This window comes from Lepisma saccharinum, chromosome 25 (assembly GCF_977018435.1).
Source record: "Lepisma saccharinum chromosome 25, izLepSacc3.1, whole genome shotgun sequence".
Classification (NCBI taxonomy): Eukaryota; Metazoa; Arthropoda; class Insecta; order Zygentoma; family Lepismatidae; genus Lepisma; species Lepisma saccharinum.
In genome coordinates this window covers 26215090-26233854 of record NC_139253.1, presented here as the reverse complement: position 1 = coordinate 26233854, position 18765 = coordinate 26215090, and the positions used below count along the sequence as shown (strand labels likewise).

The 18765-nt window shown below is 41.9% G+C and overlaps 1 protein-coding gene across 3 annotated transcripts in view; it reads left to right on the top strand.

Annotated features, from left to right (window-relative positions):
- LOC145978505 (limbic system-associated membrane protein) overlaps window positions 1-18765 on the top strand; it is a 706857-nt gene that overhangs the window by 636309 nt on the left and 51783 nt on the right. For all 3 annotated transcript variants that reach the window (XM_083111131.1, XM_083111130.1, XM_083111129.1), the window contains exon 7: window positions 6484-6658. In XM_083111131.1, the coding sequence (XP_082967257.1) occupies window positions 6484-6658 (175 nt within the window). The remainder of the gene's footprint in view (window positions 1-6483; window positions 6659-18765) is intronic.

Sequence of the window (18765 nt, the reverse complement as noted above, 5' to 3'; positions counted from 1 at the left end):
ACATCTGCGTTTTTGGCTGACGAAAAAACAACAAGAAAACAGACGTCACCTTGCAAAAGAAGTTTATGCAAGCCGGGAAATCTCCACCAGCTGAACGATCGACTACGGCTAGGCAGGAGGACCATTTGTTCCTCGAGCAGTGTCTGCACTTTTCGCCTCGACTCGAGATGAATTGCCAGTTTTATAGGCGACCTCTCACGGCTGTCCTCTGGGTTGGCGCCGGTCACTTTTCGCCCGGCGAAGATACTCTCTGGACGTCACAGGTCCCCGACTTCCTCATCAATATTCCGGCCCTGGTTTAGTACCGCAGGGACTGAGGGCTCAATCAGCGCTATATGACACCGTCGAGGCAGGAATTTTTCTTCCGGAATGTCATCAGCGCAACTGGGAATCTGTTGTGGTGGACCCTCTGCCTCGGGAAAAACTGTAACGTCCCAATATTCTTCGAGTTCCTGTACTACGTAGAAGTTCTAATAACGGTGTATATGAATATTAAAGTAGCAACTTTCTGAAAAACTGTTACAGTTTTTAAAGTCATAAACATAGTTCCAAGTAGCCGCGTTCAGTGTTCGGGTAACAATCTCCCTACAGAAAGTTTTAATTCACTTTATGCTCTGTTTCTCAATTGGACCTGAGTTTAATTAGGATTGGTACAACTGTGCAATGTATCTAGACCATGGATCACGCCATTTGCTTACAAACCCTCGAACACCTCACCTGTCGGGAGGCCCTAATTTAGCTTTCGTTTGATTTAGTTTAACATCTCATTTCTGCCCCTTTTAGCTAATCGCGACGATGGTATAAATAATGATAAGATGTAGTGGATGACAACACAATCCCCACAGAGGGTTATACACTAACTTCCCTACTTACGTAAACGTAATACGTGACTTACGTATATTCGCAGTTACGTAATAACTGTACGTAGCTGTCAGAAGACATTTTATTTATTTGAAAATGATATTTCAGTTTGTTTGTATATGCTTTTATATATTTTTCATACTTTTATAGTTTATATCCGAGTAAATACTGCTGCATGATGTTTCATTTATAAAATAATTCTGTGTGTAAATAATATATATATATAATAATAATAATAATAAATATTGCAGTTTCTTAGGAAGTTACACTTAAGCAATTTACAAATTCGACTAACGTAAAGTTCAAGTTACGTAAAGGTTTACGGAACTCATTTCTTACGTAACTCGGGGGGTTACTGCACTGGTTTTGAGTCCAAGCGCCAGAGCCTAGTTGTCCTGCAACATTGATGTACTATGCGGAAGCAAGATTCACTTTAGCGTGCGTTCAGCGAAGGTCACCCTTACACTCCTTTAGGTTTAGAGTCCCTGCCTGGTCATAGATGCTCATCTTTAGTAACATGTTATTAGTGTTATCTCAACACTATTCACCCTTATCATCGTGTTTAGCCCCAAGAAGCACAAAGTGAATAGCAAAAACTGGCTTAAAACATAAAGAGTAATCTGCCCGTTGTTTGTTCGATCTCTACCATAGGCAAACATAAGCAAAATGTTCACCTGAATATAATGCAAAATGCTCTTCCTCGTAAGTTTTTAGAACAGACATTTGTGCCAGTTTTGACTAATCGCGAGCGACAATTTTAAATTGAAATTACATGAATTTCATGAAGTGGCATTCACAAGGGACACTCATGCTTACGTCAGGGCTCGAACCCAGAACCTTCGGCAGAGACTATGATTCCACTACTGAAGAGTCTGTTACCAAGGAGGCAAAAGTAGCGTTAGAATAGGTGAACTAGACAATGGTTACTATCTATTCATAGATAAAGTGCCATTAACATTGTACCAAGGCTTCATTGTGCCTTTTTTGTCCGATTTGCATAATACGGGTGGTATTACCCAACAGTTGCACCGTAGTAATTAAAATATCAGCTGATCTTCCACTAAGGCGCAGCCATGATGAAATTGTCTCTTGTTTGCGTCTAATTAATTCAAATGGCGCAACGTCCAGTACAGTGTGCCGCGCTGTAACGTACGGAATTTCCATGCAAAAAATCCGGCGGTGTATGGAATTTCCATGCGAAATATTCTTCTGGAGAAGAATATTTTCAGTTCCTCGCGCCTCCGAATTCACCGAGCCAAATATGGACAACATGCTTTAACTTTCTCGATACGAAATCTGTTTGCATAAGTACCATATCGCGTCGTTTTACTCTAGGGAAAGTAGTGCTACGACGAAATGACCGTTGCTCTCCTTGCTGTCCTTTGATATCAAGTTTGGGAAGTAAGGACTCGCACGCAAGGACCCCCAACGTCACCATTGGTCTCCTCGGCTACGACGCAGCGTTTTCGGAACCAATAACAGCGCGCGAGGTAAGGGCATCTCAGCCGGCGGCAACTTCAAACGTCTTCCTCCGGGTCGGCCGAAAAAAAAGACAAAAAAGGAGGCCCTCAAAGGAGTTCAAACGTACCCAAAAGGGTTCTGCGAAACTGACATCTTTGTGATGTGGCTACGGTGAAAGACCTCCTCCCCCTTCGACGTCTCAAGAGCTCCCAGTCTTCTTATCTACGACTCCGCTACCTGGTAAAGGCTTTGACGGAAGCGATTGTAATCAGAGCTCGGTCTCCTTAATTTGACAGGCAATTTATGGGATGCGGGATTTAATTTCGTCGTCCTTTTCCTTTGGTTGGCTCCTGTTTTGGAGTTCTGTTTAAATTGGACAGCCCGTCAGCATCACACGATACTTTTCGCGACCATAATCTGGATAAAACAATAAATGCTGACCAAGACAAATTTTATTGTATGAAAAATATATTCACTCAAAACGTAACGTTTCCACCCTCTAAAACAGGGTTTTCTTCAGATTCACATCTGATTCAGATCAATTTATTGTGAATCTTCGTCTGAAGAAGACCCTGTTAGATGGTGGAAACGTTACGTTTTGAGTGTAGGTATATATTTTTCATACAATAAAATTTGCCTGGGCCTACGACCTGTATAATCCTCTGTAGGGTTGTGTGTTGTCCCATGTATGTGCTGAGTGCCCCTTTCGAGCCTCAGCGTTTACCTGGTAAGGAAATTTTAGTCCTCAGAGCTAGTATTGATTTTGGTTATGCTTAGGGGTGGACCCTGTATAATGTGACGGGTGCTAATAGCCTACGTGCTTAAGCACCCACAATTTTTGTTTCGATCAATCAATGAGACTGACTATGAGATGTAGAAAACTCCCCCTAAATAATGACAAACTATTAGGCCTAAGGATACAAGGTCTATTTCTCAAGAATGTTTAATCTTAATTCATTTCTAACCAAGGTATATTGTTTTTAAAGCTGTGTTAAGTTTCATTTTCGTACCACTAATCGTACGAGGGAAGGAAGAGGTAAGAAATTCTTGGTTTTTTCCTTCGAGCAGAGTCGTCCTCCTGGTTTTCCCTCTTCCATACCTGTTTGCTCTCCGTATCGATTCCTTTAAACAGGAAGGGAGACGAGGAAGGGAAAAGTAGGGGGATTAATGGAGTAAAGAAAAGGGGGGGACTTCATGACGAATCATTTTCCCCGCGAATCATTCGCAGCCACATATCGGAAGACGTTAGTCACTATGTTCTCCCTCAGTCAACCTCCTTAAATATTCCCCCTCCTTTTGAGTTTTTTAATCCGAGATTTTTTTTTGGAGGGTGGACCAAGTAGCTCTCACAATGTCTTCTCCCTATTTTTTTTTCAAAAAATAAAAAAAATCACCCATCCTTCGTTTCATCTTCTTCGTCCTGCCTCCCCCTTGCGCTCAATATCTTCAGGTTTCTCGACACTGGATCGTGTCGCTTTTGGCGCGGACTAATTTCCTTTCATTTTCAATTTATCCAACAGGCTTCACAGCTTGTTTCCAAGTGTCTCAAAACTGGAATAGACATATATCAAATTTCTTGTAAACAAACTATTTTCAGAGGGCTACAACATTGTGAAAATTTTGAAACTCAAAACCTGTTTCCTGGTATGACAAGTTCCTTAAAAATAGTTGTGACCGGTGTAAAGATTCTGGCTACATATTAAATTGTGGCGTATACGTATTCGAGCTCGTTTTCAAAAGCCTAATAAAAGTAATTTTCTGAATAGCTTAATACAAAATTAATGTGCACTTTTATTATATTTGAGAATGAAATACATGTTCTATATATATAAAAATGTATGTATGTGGGTATATATGTTTGTTCAGACATAACTCTCGAACGCCTGGAGCAATTTCAACCAAGCTTGGTACGTATCACTTGCAATCTTAAAATAATATTTTTGGGGTAAGACACCCCTGGCACCCATACGGGTGGGGTGGGAAGGGAGACATGTAAATATAATCGAGAACCACCGATATTAAATTCCGCACAAACAGACATCCGTGACTCTATGCAATCCCGCACAACGATAGTGTTTCTCGGGTTGTCTAACATTCAGGCTGTGTTGCGAATGGAATCCATAGTTTTCGTAACACTCCCAATGCGGTTCAACTCCAAGTTCATCATCACCTATTGGCGGGGGGGGGGGGGGAGAGAGGGAGTAAAAACTAAAATGCAACAAATGACCTAGATTAGTGTCGAATCCATAGTTTTCGGAATCGCTAAGCTAATTAGTGACATTCACTATCACATTTAAAATTAGTTACATTTTACGCTATAGTTAGAATTCATTATTTTCCTGTTAATACAAGATTGGGATAAATAAATACCCTGGCAACGCCGGCTAATCAGCTAGTTATAAATAAAGTAGAGATAATGTGTTAATGATTTCCTCATGTGCTATGTTGAAGAGTGGTTGCATTTTTTATCGACCCACAACAGAGAAAAGTCTCTAGTTATAGAAGATTAAAACTACCATATACATTGACATGTACAGTCACCGACAATTAGGCAACACACACAACGCATTGGAGGGAAGCCAGTGTTTTAAGGATCGAGGTGTCCAATTTTTATTGCCAGTGACTGTACACACCCAAGACACGCCATTTCTCCACCTCTCCCTTCCATCTCCCCCCTCTCTCTCACACACTTGATTACGCATTATCTATTCGGATTACTTTCTTGAAGTTGTTCAAATGTGTGCTCAATACGGCATGCTCAGAGAAACTTCAGTCTGTGTTTGGAAGTAACCAGTTACAAGTAACACTTATTTCTTAGGAAACTAGTTATTTTAAAAGTAAGTAGCTGTAACGGAGTTACTTTTTGCGCAAGAAGTAACATCATTCAACACTTAAGTTGGTAACTATGTTTCCAGCTATGTGTCTTCTCTTGATGCTAAGGTGAAAAGATTTTTGTGAGTTACTTTTGGAGTACCAGTACCTGTAACATAATTACCTTTTGAAATTAATAACATCTGTTACGTTTAAAAAGTAACTTTCCGAGCACTGATATATTCCTGTTCAGAACAAGTGCATTAATTGAATTATAATGGAACTATGCGTATCGCGTTTTCACAAAATGTACGGTTCTTTTACTTTACTATTGATCAAAGTTTAATATTATTATTTATTGTGTTTCTGTAACTAGTTCATTGTAAAATCCTGATGTTTTTACAACATATTACAACAATACTTTCAGCACTGGTATTACAAGTGAAAGGATTTCAGTATTGACAATCCCACACAAAACCAATAATCCTCTCGCGTGATGAATCTGCGCAAAACTAGTTTTCATAGTAGTGCATTCATCCTGCTCGCAGTAGCGCGTTTCAACCACATGCAAATTGGCGTGGGTTACTGTTCTTTAATCGTGCCTTTTGTTTACACACACACACACACACACACACAGACACACGTATCCCCCCCCGTGTTGTTGACAAATTAACGGCGAAGTTTTTTTTTTTTTTAATATGCACTCTGTATCGTTCCACATTTTGAGGTCAACAAACTTTGCTTTGAAGCGCTTAGAACCTCTCTCTGTATGTAACATCACAAAACGTAGAATGCTCTGGAATAATTAACCTGGGGTGCTGTGAAAACAGTGTTGTTAGTTCTGGCATACATACAATAATTAGTTTGCAAATGGATATCGTCTTACAGACTGGTTGTTGCATCCTGTGTTATTGAGATTGCTGTAGTGATTATGGCTGCACAATATTTATTTCGGCCGATATAGGAGGATGAGTAGTTTCCACAGATGAGTACTCGCAGGGGTAACATATCTCAATATCATGAAATCATATTAAAGTTAATTGATGTATGTTCTTGCATAAAGACAGTCATAAGTGTGTGGTGTTTATACATGTTGTAAGATTGATTAATCAACAGTGAAAGATCATAATCAAATATTTACTCCACTGTCTCCAGCAGGATGAGATAAAATTACCTGTTTCCACAACAAACTATAGAAGTTTATAGAATGATCAACCATAGTAAATTTTAGTTTTTCTACATTACCATGAACTGGCCAAGATGCTGGGTATTAGACTTACATATTTGAAACTAACACGCTAGTGTATTTTACTGAATGTAATACTGATTGTCGATGTTATCGTCTTGCAGGTACTCTGGTATCGCGATACTCTTCTGTTGGATACTACTGAGAAACGCATCATGGAGAGCAGAGGCAGCAGGCACACCCTCATGATCAACAATGTGCAGCCGGGTGACTTTGGAAATTATAGCTGTGTTGCTGACAACAATATTGGGAGGGACAAGAAGTATTTGGAACTCTCAGGTGAGTATTTGTTGGCACTTCATTGTGGTACACTTCTGTTTATATAAAGAGGGTCACTTTATCTTAACAAGAGTGTACCTACGTAGATATTCTGTGTACATTTTAGTGTAGCATTTTACTGATTTCATTTGAACGTGGGAGTTCATCCTGGGGAATTCATTCGTGTAGAATGTAATGTAATCTTTTCAATTGTTGAGGGTATGAAAAAAAAATCTTCTGAAACAAGACCGCATCCCCAGTTGTCAAATTCGTTTTCAACACCATGATGCGGTTAGATAACTAACTTGTTTTTTTATGACAATGGTTGTCACATTCGGAACCTCCCAATGGATGTGAACTAAAATCAACAAAGAATGGCCACTATCACACTCCTTCTAGATTCTATATTAGATCTGTATGGGTATTAAGATGCTGAATTTATCTCTGGAAAAAGGGCAACAACATATGGTATCCTCCCGAATCTTCACTGCTATTAGATGTCTTGCCACGCTGCTGAAATTTTCTTTCTTGACTTTCCTTATGTCTTACGTGCACTCATGTTACCATTTTCTATTGTGCGATCTTTGCGCGCATTATATGCTTACACACGTTACCAGTATGTGAATGAAAGAACGATAGGGAGAACAAATGTAAATATGTTAAAAATTTTCTTCGGTGTGTTTCAGATTGATATTCCTGTCAATTTAACTCTGGAAGTAAATCATAACGAGTTTCCTCCACGCGATCTTCTCAGAATTCAATGCCTGTTTTTCTGATCTTCAGTGTTGTATGAATGTTAAAACATAATAGTGAAATCCCGAGTTCATCAACACAGTCCTATACAAGCCTATATTGACCAAATAGAGCTCCGTATATTTCCATGTATAGAGTTAATAATATGATACAGTGTAATCAATTTGTTGTCAGAGCTCAGATCCTAGGATGCGATAGCATGCTCTCTGTCGATTCCCTTCTGCGCATGTATAGTTGAGTTCGTGAAACATGATATGCGCTGTAGACTTCTACATCTGCTCAGAATGGCGATGTGTATAGTTTGGAGAGGAATCTGCTCTGTGACGTCATATTATGCGTACCCATGAAAGATAACCCTGTTAACGAAGACGTAGACGTCTAGCAAATTATAACACACACAACCAACCAGTGTTTAGTGTCTGTAGAAGATAGAGTAGTTTCTGCCCTCAGGAAGGAAAGAGACTCATTCAATAGAATCAAATTCTTTAGAGCCCTTCTCCTTTCTAAAATATATAACGTGTGAGTTTATTCCATAAACCTGACCAGTTGTTCCACTGTCCGTTTCGGGATGGACAGTTCGGTATGGAGTCGTACGATAAAAACAAAACAGTTATTGAGAAGACCGTGCACCTACGGAGAAATGGTTCCCACCATCCTCGCGGTGAACAAAAGAATAAGGAAAAAAAAACGAGCTGACGACTTGAGGATCTCTTAAGTCAAGCAGAGCACGTCCCCAAAGCCTGATATTCCCCACACGTAGAAGCCACGGGGGCCATGTTACATGGACGCTGACCTGAAGGCCCACTTACGATACTCTGCGTTGAGGGGATCCCTGCATTGTCCGTTACAATGCTGAGACGCTATCAGATTCCCGGCGGAAAATTTCATTCCCCCGTTAGCGAAGGGCGCCGCTTCTTTCGGGATGGAATTTCGTTTGAAAAATATTGCCCGCTTACTCTCTCTCTCTCCGAAGAAAACTTCAACAGGAAGGAAGAAAGGGAAGAGAGGCAGGAGAGATGAAGGAAAAGGTAACAGGGCTTTCTTTTCGCTTCTTCTCATCCTATCACGTGTCGCTTTCAGCGAGCAAGTCAGTTTGCCCCGCGTAGACGAAGTTTTCTACTATGTCACAATTCTTCCGATTTTAGTATCTCTTTTTCTGCCTTTGCCTCTTGCAAGGAACTTTCCTTTCCTGTCAGTGAAGCAAGGTACAGTAAGTTGCAAAGTGAGATGTTCTATTTTATAAATTATATTTATGCAATGTGTAGAACATGATTGTAACATAATGTAACACCCATTTCATTTACCAAACAATCATATATCAAGGAATATGGCCCCACTTGCAGGTAAATCAGCCCTCCCTTGCGGGTAAATCAGCCCCCCCTTGCGGGCAAATCGGACGCGCAACGACAAACTTGGAGGAAAATTAGATGCGCGACGACGAACTTGCTAGCAAAACGAACGTTCAACGACAAACTTGCGGGCAAATGGAACGTTCAACGACAAACTTGCGGGCAAATGGAACGTTCAACGACAAACTTGCGGGCAAATGGGACGTTCAACGACAAACTTGCGGTCAAATGGGACGTTCAACGACAAACTTGCGGGCAAATAGAACGTTCAACGACAAACTTGCGGGCAAATGGAACGTTCAACGACAAACTTGCGGGCAAATGGGACGTTAAACGACAAACTTGCGGGCAAATGGGACGTTCAACGACAAACTTGCGGGCAAATGGGACGTTCAACGACAAACTTGCGGGCAAATGGAACGTTCAACGACAAACTTGTGGGCAAATGGGACGTTCAACGACAAACTTGCGGGCGAATGGGACGTTCAACGACAAACTTGTGGGCAAATGGGACGTTCAACGACAAACTTGCGGGCAAATGGGACGTTCAACGACAAACTTGTGGGCAAATGGGACGTTAAACGACAAACTTGCGGGCAAATGGAACGTTCAACGACAAACTTGTGGGCAAATGGGACGTTCAACGACAAACTTGCGGGCAAATGGGACGTTCAACGACAAACTTGCGGGCAAATGGAACGTTCAACGACAAACTTGTGGGCAAATGGGACGTTCAACGACAAACTTGCGGGCAAATGGGACGTTCAACGACAAACTTGCGGGCAAATGGGACGTGCAACGACAAATATGCGCACAAAATGGCCGTGCAACGACGAATATATGAAAATATTAACGACAAATATAACCGAGGTTGTCCTATCTTCTAAAGTTGACAAATTGATACCCTAGATTAATCTTGTTTCCATGATATGAAAATCTCAATATGCTGACCAAGGCAGAAATTTATTTTATTACAAAACATAAACTATACGTACTGTTTCAACCTTCTAGCAAAGCCTTCTTCAAACTCTGTACCATGAAGGGCCTCCTCTATGGCGCAGTGGTAGCGTCGTAGCCTTGTATTCAAGGGGTCCCGGGTTCGATTCCCGATAGAGGCACACAGTGGTTCGGATTCCACTTTAAACTGTAGATCCAGTCCCGAATAGCCTTACTGTGCATAAAGTGGACTTAAAACACCAAATCAAACAATCAATCAATCAATCTGTACCATGTACAAATGAAACAAGGTACAAACTGGACGATATTAAGATTAATCTGTGTTGATACGCATGTAGCATCAGAATTTCTTGGTCGTTATTAGAAGAGGGCAGAAGAATATTTTAGTAGGGAGATAAACTTGCCTCATGTGTATAGTTTCCTCAAATTGTTTTTCTATCTTTTATCGTCACCGATACAATTTTGGAACGGAAATTCGGAAGATGTTAGAGAAATAATTGCTATTGGAAATGGTGAACTGCAAGCAAGGTTAAGCAACAACAGCTTTTGATAAAAGATACACGTGCGTGTATTAATTACGGAAGCCCAAAGTTGACTTTATTCCGTTTTTCATGCACAAGCGTGGCGCACTCTATTCTCGAGTGTGAGTAATGTAATGACATCAATGTCAACACACTGGAATATTATATATTGCCTCACATGTATATTACAACATTATAGGACCGGAAGGTAAGCAATGTATTGATCTCGAAGGGAGAGAGAGTTGGGGGGGGTAGAGAACGACGGGTCAGTGCATTAATTACGCATGATAAATTAATTATCTCCGTTACAACTCGTTACTGAACAAACAAAAACATTGTTTTACATCGGGGACCGATTCGTGTTTTGACGAGGAGAATTCGAGTGCGGGCAACGCCATGCACGCAGCTTAAGCGGGATACGGGGTGACGGTGTTCCCCCTCGCCGCAAAACAGAAAAAAAACTCGCATTAAAACAGCGTTGCGCATTTGCTAAATTGACTAATCATTAATTTGATTTCGATTCATGGAGCCGGACACACTTACAAAGCTTTACATTAAAGCCCCCGTCCTGCAGAGAATGTGAATCTGATGTCCCTGTGATACAGTTCATGCAGCTGAGAAGTGTAGTGGAGTCTGGCCTCGGCATTAATTTAATTTCTCTGCTTTCACGCAATAAACGGAAATGTCATTCGATGCAAATTGAGTGGTAAAGGTCAATAGAAATACCGAGCCATGTTGTTTGCTTAAAAAAAAAATAACGTTACCTTTCGCCTCATGACAGGTTTCTGATTATCAGAACACCAGAATTGAATCCTTGCATACACAAATATATTAGAGCATTTGGGCCACAGTGCACAGTGGTTTAAACTGTAGGTCCAGCCTCGATTAACCTGTATGATTATGAAGTGGATGCTCTCGAACTTTTGATAGTTATGACCAACATGTTCTGAATTTGACCATCTTTTCTTACGATTATACGGATGACAAGATTATCCCATAGGTATTGATACGTTGCACCGTGTTGAAAGTTGGGTTTGAACTTCGTTAAGAAAGGGAGAAGGATGCTTGGAATCTCTTAAGGAATTCTTAAACTCGAAGCCTGATGTTTGTACTCGTACACTGACAGGAACGTACGCGTACTTACTGCAGCCCCAAAGTACGATCGGGAATATCCTCGTACAGTTTTCTACCCCGGTTTGTGACACGAATTAATAGCCAGAAACTATATGCGAAGTCGCTCGAGTTAGGGAAGATGGAGAATTTTGAAGGAGACCTTTTTCCTTATGGAGGAGCTGGGCCAAAAAGGGGTTTATGATCTTACCATATCCAGCTGGACACACCCACTGTCCCCATTCATCACTTGTCCACCTACTTAAAGTTGTTTCAGCTGGGTGAAATTTCTGTGAACAACATAACTTGGCTGCATTATCTTGGGTGGCATGTTTACAAGCAACATACGAATAGACAAATGCCAATCTCCGTGGCACAGTAGTTAGCATAATGCGCTGTGAAGGCAGGAGTTGACTGGATTAGTTTATTTTACTGCGCTTTTCTCCCACTTTCGGATAATTGCGATCAGGATGAATGATAAGATGGAATGGATAATCACAAGGACAGGACACAACACAAACCCCACGCAGGATTATTCTAGCCGTGAGTCCAGACGCCAGACCCTCGGTAGTCTGCGAAATGCAGCCGTTGAAGGGAGTTTGACATTTATGTTTAGGTCACCTCTTATACACCCAGCGAAACCAGGAGCGAGATTCGAATTCATGGGTGCTTTATCATCCATTTAATGACCATAGGGACTAACGAAAAGAAGTAGAAAAGCGAAGTAGAGAGTATCAAAAACAATAAAACTGTTATCGTGTCGGGCTCCGTGGCGTAATGGTTAGCACAGCCTGGCCAGGGCATGGGCGTTCTTTCGGAGTGTCTCATCGGCGATTTCATGTATCATCACTCACCTTCATCTTCGGAATTATCCAAAAGTGTCAGAAACGCGAAAATAAACTAAATCAGTAAATCGATCAAAACACTTTTCGTATGCTTGAATCAGTATAAAAAGATTTGTACTTTCCGGTATTATTTTCCGTCACTTTACAATCACTTCTGTCTAATTGTGATAGTGATGAATGACGATTAGATAAAACTTGCGAGGGACTCCTGCACATGTCGGTACTCGAACCCGAATTCTTCGATATGTGAGTGAGGTGGCAGAAGTGACATGGTGACCAAAAGAGACATTCTTCGACTGTGAAGCTAGAACAGCAGCAACCTACCGGCTCAAGAGTGGGAATTTTCCCAAGCCCTCCGTTCGGAAACGGATGCAAAATTCAAAGCCCGTAATAAGCAGCGCGTGGAATTCGCTCTGCATGAAAGACGATTAGTGTTACTGAAGGTTGCCTCATCATCTTCAAACATGCTACAGGTTCCTTCATGCTTGAAATTTCCATATTCATCACCCACTCGATCAAGAAAAGGGAATATCTAAGAAAAATTAGTCTTGAGGAACGAACGGACGCTGTGCTTACACGTTTTGAAAGTTTGTGAATATGCATCATTTATTATCCCGTATTGCATCTTCCTCTCGGGGTATTTCATCTAGGCGTCGTGTGCATGTAGCTACAGAAGCTGTAGTCATAGGGTAAGCCTCAAGGTAAGTGATCCCGCGATAGATTGCTGTGGAACGTAATGAGTATGTAAATTGATGGAGGCTCGTTCTCGTTGTTAAAGCAATCTTTGCCGTATCACACGTCATACAGAAAGGTCGCCTATGCCTCTAGGTTCTTGCCGAGGGGAAAACGCTGATGCAGCTACCAGCCGTTTGCAGCATCGCGCACCGCTTTCTTTCCTTCTCTACCGTTATGCGCGGCTCTGATCCTGATTGTAACATACAGTATATCTATGAAAATTTCACCTAAATAAATATGCTTATTCATGAGACTTAGTCAGACATACCAAAGGGTTGCTAGCTGTCTAATTATGTATACCTAAACCCTGCATCAGTTATCTCTGAAGCAAGGCCGCGCATAGCGTCAGAGAAGGGGAGGAAGACGAGTGGGCAGAGCGAAGCAGTACACGCTGGTAACAGCAGTCGCTTTCCCTCCTCTACGCAATCCCGTTCTCTCTCGTGTTAATTGGTGGAGTCGTCTTGCGTCACTACTTGCACAGAGATTTGTTTTTGTTTGCTTGCTCTAGAGATGGAACAGGATACACGTTGGTATTTTGTGTGTTTAAGGTGCAAGAGCATATGTTTTAATCTTGTTTGAATACGTACATATTTTCTTGTGAGACGAGGGTGACCTGACACCCTGCTCTAGTCTGCTCATTCAGGAGATACGTCCGCCCCATCTTAGTACTACCTCTGTCACGATGCACCTCTGCACACCATAAACTGTACTATTCTGTTTTCTCTGCAGACAAAATTGCATTTGACAGGAGTTAGTCCATTGTGACAGTCCTGTTCAGACAGTAGCACGCTAGGTAGAGTTAAAGGGTGTGTCACTTTATCCGAAGAGGCGTTTACACGCACAGACATGCACGTGCACACGCATGCATCCGTGCAAGACATGCAAACTGTTCTGGGTTCGATTTTCCTGATTTCAGAAATGAATCCTACGTCACACACTACTTGCAAGAAGCCTGAGGTCGAGATTAGGTGCAAACTTTCTCCATATCACTTGCGCTATTTTAGTTCTTCATTTTCTTTCCCTCCCCGATTTTCCTCTGTCGCTGCAGGTGTATACTGCGATGGTGCCTTAACGAAGATCACTGCCATTCTCTCTCATGGTCATGGAATTTCGTTTCCATCGTATTTTCAAAAGTTTGGTGTGTAAGTTCACTTTGTGATCTGATATGTTGAACGGAACTGGGCCTATAGTTTAACGTGAGATCAGAACCACTCTCCAATGTCCCTCTGACGGAAATCGAACAGGTTCCCCGGCATTACAAAGTGATAAACGTCAGAGAAACCCTTATATCGTTAGAGGGAGTGTGAGGGATGACCTGGTAAGGCACCCAAAATTCAACCTCTACTTCCACATAGTACACCCCGGTAACTGCTTTTTGCAGACCAACGAGGCTCTGGCGTCTCGACTTGCGGCCAGTATAATTGTCTGTAGGGCTCTTTGTGAGAGTGTTGTCCTGTGTGTTGTCCGTCCTTTACAGCCTCAGCTTTAATTTAGCCAAGGATATTTTAGTCCTCAGACACGTGTTAATTTTTATTATTGTAAAGGGGGAAGAGATTAACCTGACCTGATGGTAAAAATAAGGGGCGTTAAATTCACATCAATCAACCACCTCGTGCATATTGAATGCTGGTTCGAAATGGTACTGTTTTCCCCAAACTGTTGGCGCGCAAGTAGTGTTTCAATTGTTGCCGTGAACATGCGAAAGAGTTCTTAGCAGAAGCTGTTTTCTACACACAATATTGGTTAAATTCGTACCAAACATTTCAGATCGTTGGTTCCCCTACTAGAATGTATGCGAATACGGTTCGAGGAAAATAACGTTTTTCCATTCATCCTCTATTTTTCGTCTTGTAAAGTGTTGGGAGCATAAGTGCATGTCTAAAATGCAAGAGAAGTGTAGGAAACATCCAACAAAGCTCAATTTCTCCGCACGAGAATAAGAGAAATTGCCTTCAAGGGTAATTGAAATTGGATCCGGCAGCCACTCCATCAAGCCGGGCATTGTCGTTACCCTTCCAGAAGGGAGAGGGGGTTGCATTTCGTTTAGACTCCTCCCGAGAAGCGGTTTAGGGAGGGGAAGGGGGGAGGCTTTTGGAATTCAAGCCGAGACTGACGTAAATCTTACTTGCCCACAACAAGTTCAATTTAGGATGAACATTAGCGTAACAGTCGTCAAGTTAGGTTACGCCGAAGACCCCAAAAACAAACCAACAAAGACGCCACAGCGCCCCCTACCATCTCGGAAACCCTTAAGTAAACCCCCTTGAAGCCGCGATTTGAATACTAAGAGTAAGGGGTGCAGGACCGTAGGATGGGAAACCGTTACTTAATTCCTCTCGCCTCCCCCTCACCTCCCTCCCTGGTCCGACGGAAAGATATGGAAAAGAAAAAAAAAAGGAAAGGAACGCCAGACTGTGAAATGGCAAGCTTTTGGAAAAGTCCAGGAAAACAGCAATGGAAGGAAATCGCGGTAACGGTCGAATAAACAAATGATCAAGCTTGAAAAGGATGCTGGACCGGGATTTTCCGCAGAAGGAAAATTGAACAGAGAAAATAGTGAAGGGAGGACGAACTAAAGCTGGACAGAAATGAACGGGGTGCAACAAATTGAAAGGGGGTTGGGCAATGCTGGAAGTTATGCGATTATCCGTTGTTGAAAGGGCCAAAAAGAGACCGGAGGGTTTGAAGGGAATCGATCGCTTGCAATGATGGCATATGCAAAGATTTCCCCGGGTTCAAAAAGAAACCGAACTCAGAGAAGCGTAAGAAGGGATTTTCTGCATTGCATGGCGATGTTCGCCTGAAGACTTCTTTTCCGAATTAAAACAGGAGAAATCTATGAATTTTCATGTACGATGTTATGTAAGAACCAACAAATGCATGGTTATTGCAAATCACGTAAAGCTGAACGAAGTAGATGTAAACACAGTATATGTATGAAAATTTCACCTAAACAAAACTGCTTTATCATGAGCCAGTCAGACATACCAAATGGGTACTAGCTATCTAATTATGTATACCTAGGTTGTTATGTTGTGTGAGCATATGTTATGAGCTTGTTTCAATAAGTACATTTTTTCTGAGACGAAGGTGACTTGAGACCCTTCTCTAGTCTAGGAAAGACTCCCTCATCCAGGAGATAAGCGTCGTCCCAGCTTAGTACTCTCTCTACTTCACAGATGTCACAATGCACCTCTCCACACCATAAACTGCACTCTTCTGAACAGTATTGGTTGATAGGTTATTTTATGTCGGTTTTCTGCTACTTTTAGCTAATCGCGACGATGCGCATGTATGATGACATTATGAGATAGATGAAGGTATGGTGACATTATGAGATAGATGAAGGTATGGTGACATTATGAGGTAGATGAAGGTATGGTGACATTATGAGATAGATGAAGGGACAATCGCAAACATATACGGACGACACAAGTCATACAGTTTTAGTCGCCAGAGCCTCGTTAGTCTGCTAAATGCAGTGTAGGGCTCCTAGGAGCCTGTGGAGAAAGCAAACGAGAACAAGTCTTCTGCGCAAGTAATGAGTCGAGAGGACTCTACCAATGAGCGCGTGAGAGGGAATGGGATTGTTGAATGGAGGACGTACTACTGATTTGCTCCGCCAACTCGCTTTCTCCTCTTCTCTGCCGTTATGCGCAGCGTTGCTACATCGACTCCTGGGACAGACTGTGGAATTGAGGTTGGTATTTTGGTGTCTTCAGAATGAAGTGGACTAGTTCTTAACTGTCCTTGCTTATGGTTCAAAGTGTCCCTAGATCGATTCTCGTTGTGGTTAGACTGCTTTTCGGTCTTCATATAGTCTTCTGAAGAGATTAAAAGCTACGGAATGAATTACATGACACAATAAGGTAACAATAAGAAGCATGGAGTCTTGCCTATGTGTTGATGAAGGTGAATTGTGACAAAATGTGATCATTTTACTTACTGAATTTAATGATCGAACGAAAACAAGTTCTTTGCGGAAGTAGCGCGAGAGGGGAAGTGAGTGAAAAGAGAAAACAAGGTTGAAGCTACCAACAGTTTGCAGCAGCGCGTACTGCATCGTTCCGGCAACTCGCTTCCTCCCCTTCTCTGCCGTTATGCGCGGCCTCGCTCCATAGTTTCGAGAATCAGAGTGTAAGGTAAGATGTAAAGTTAATACAAATGTGTGCACACAGGGGGCGTTTGATTCCTGGTGCAACCGAGAGTTTGCAGCTCGGGGTAAGTCTCCGCAAGGCCTGATGCGGGCGTCCAGATATATCGGCAGTTGCACGCGCAATCAAGCGCACTTTTGGAGTGTTGAGAAATTCAAAATAAAAGTGGTAATCCTGGAAATCAGCTCAGGAGTATGGAAAATATTATCCCGAGTGAAAACATAACCGGAACGGAAGAAAATCACATAACAAAATATGCAAACGTGGAAAATGGATAAAAAGCAGTATTGGAGAACAGAAATTTTCCATCCAGTAGATGTTTGTATCGGATATGCTGCACAAACGGCCTTCGCCTCCTGTGAAGCACTATGGGTGGAAGCTGTTTGGTTGCTCAGCCGAATAACCAACCCCCTGCTGTGATGTGGTATTGATCACACTGCTTCGATTTCATCGTATCAATTCATTAGCTTTCAAAGAGTTCATTTTCTGCTTAGCGAAGAATACACACAGACCGCTGGTGAAATGCGGCAACGGCCAGGTGAAAACTGTTTCGTAGGATCCTAAACTCGGGAGAATTATTCCGTTCCGTTGAATGTGGAACCGTTTAATTTCAGTTCCAAGCGCGGTTACATTTTCATGCTTAGGAAACACAGCCTCTGTGTTCGAACAGCTGGCAAGGTGTGCCTGATGGTTCTGTGTGTGGCATTAACGTTCTTTTCTAATTGTTACTATTAAGTTGGTGGTGGGATAAATACATACTTATTTTGTGTTTTTTCGGATCGATAGTGACAATTTGTTTGTGTAAATATCACGCTAGTTAATTAACTATTATTCACTGCTTCTATACCATAAGTGGAGGACGGACGATTTGCAGTTAGAGCTCAGACACCCTAGAATGTAACTAGATAATTCTTCACAGCGTATTATATGCGTCAGATGAGATGGGTAAGTCACCGCGAACCATCTCATCTAACGCATAATTACCTTACTTTACCCCATATACGAAAACGGTAGTTTTGCTAGTCCAAAAGTAAGGAAGAAGTAGATAATTGTTCTTTCCCCTGACGAAAAAAATTGTTGAGCGAATATTTAAAACGCCAGTTTCTATCTTAAACAGCTTAATCTGTTTCTCGATGTTCGACTGTTTGTCGATTACTTCCCTAGTGCCGTAAATGGAGCTCCAATGTATTTCTGGTATTCACTATACATTGCTTTCGATCTGCACGTTACTGCTGACGATGCATGTGGATGGGACACAGATAAAGAACAACAAAAAAGACTCCCGTCTTGTGTGAAATTGATCCCAGAACCATTGACTTCGTCTATCAGCCTGTTCTTGTAACAGGGATGTATAAAATCCTATAAAATCTCGGCATCAAAGGTTTCGGGTTAGAGTCCTGTGCACAGGTGATCCATTCCGAGTGTCCCTTCATCAGTTTCGTGCAATGATCACTTATCCTCAGCGTCGCGATCAGACTAACGAGACAGAAACACGACGTGAAATAATAATACGCAAATATCTCGTGGCGTTAATTTCAGAAGCCGTTGTTGCGTTATTTCAAAGAAAGTGGTGCCAGCATGTTTGAGCAAATGATTAAATGTTTATACTCTCCCTCCTTCAAATTCTCGCATCAACAAAGCTAACAGCCATTGTTCACATCGCAATAAGCATTGGAGAGCCCCTTCTCGCGGTGCCTTTTTGGT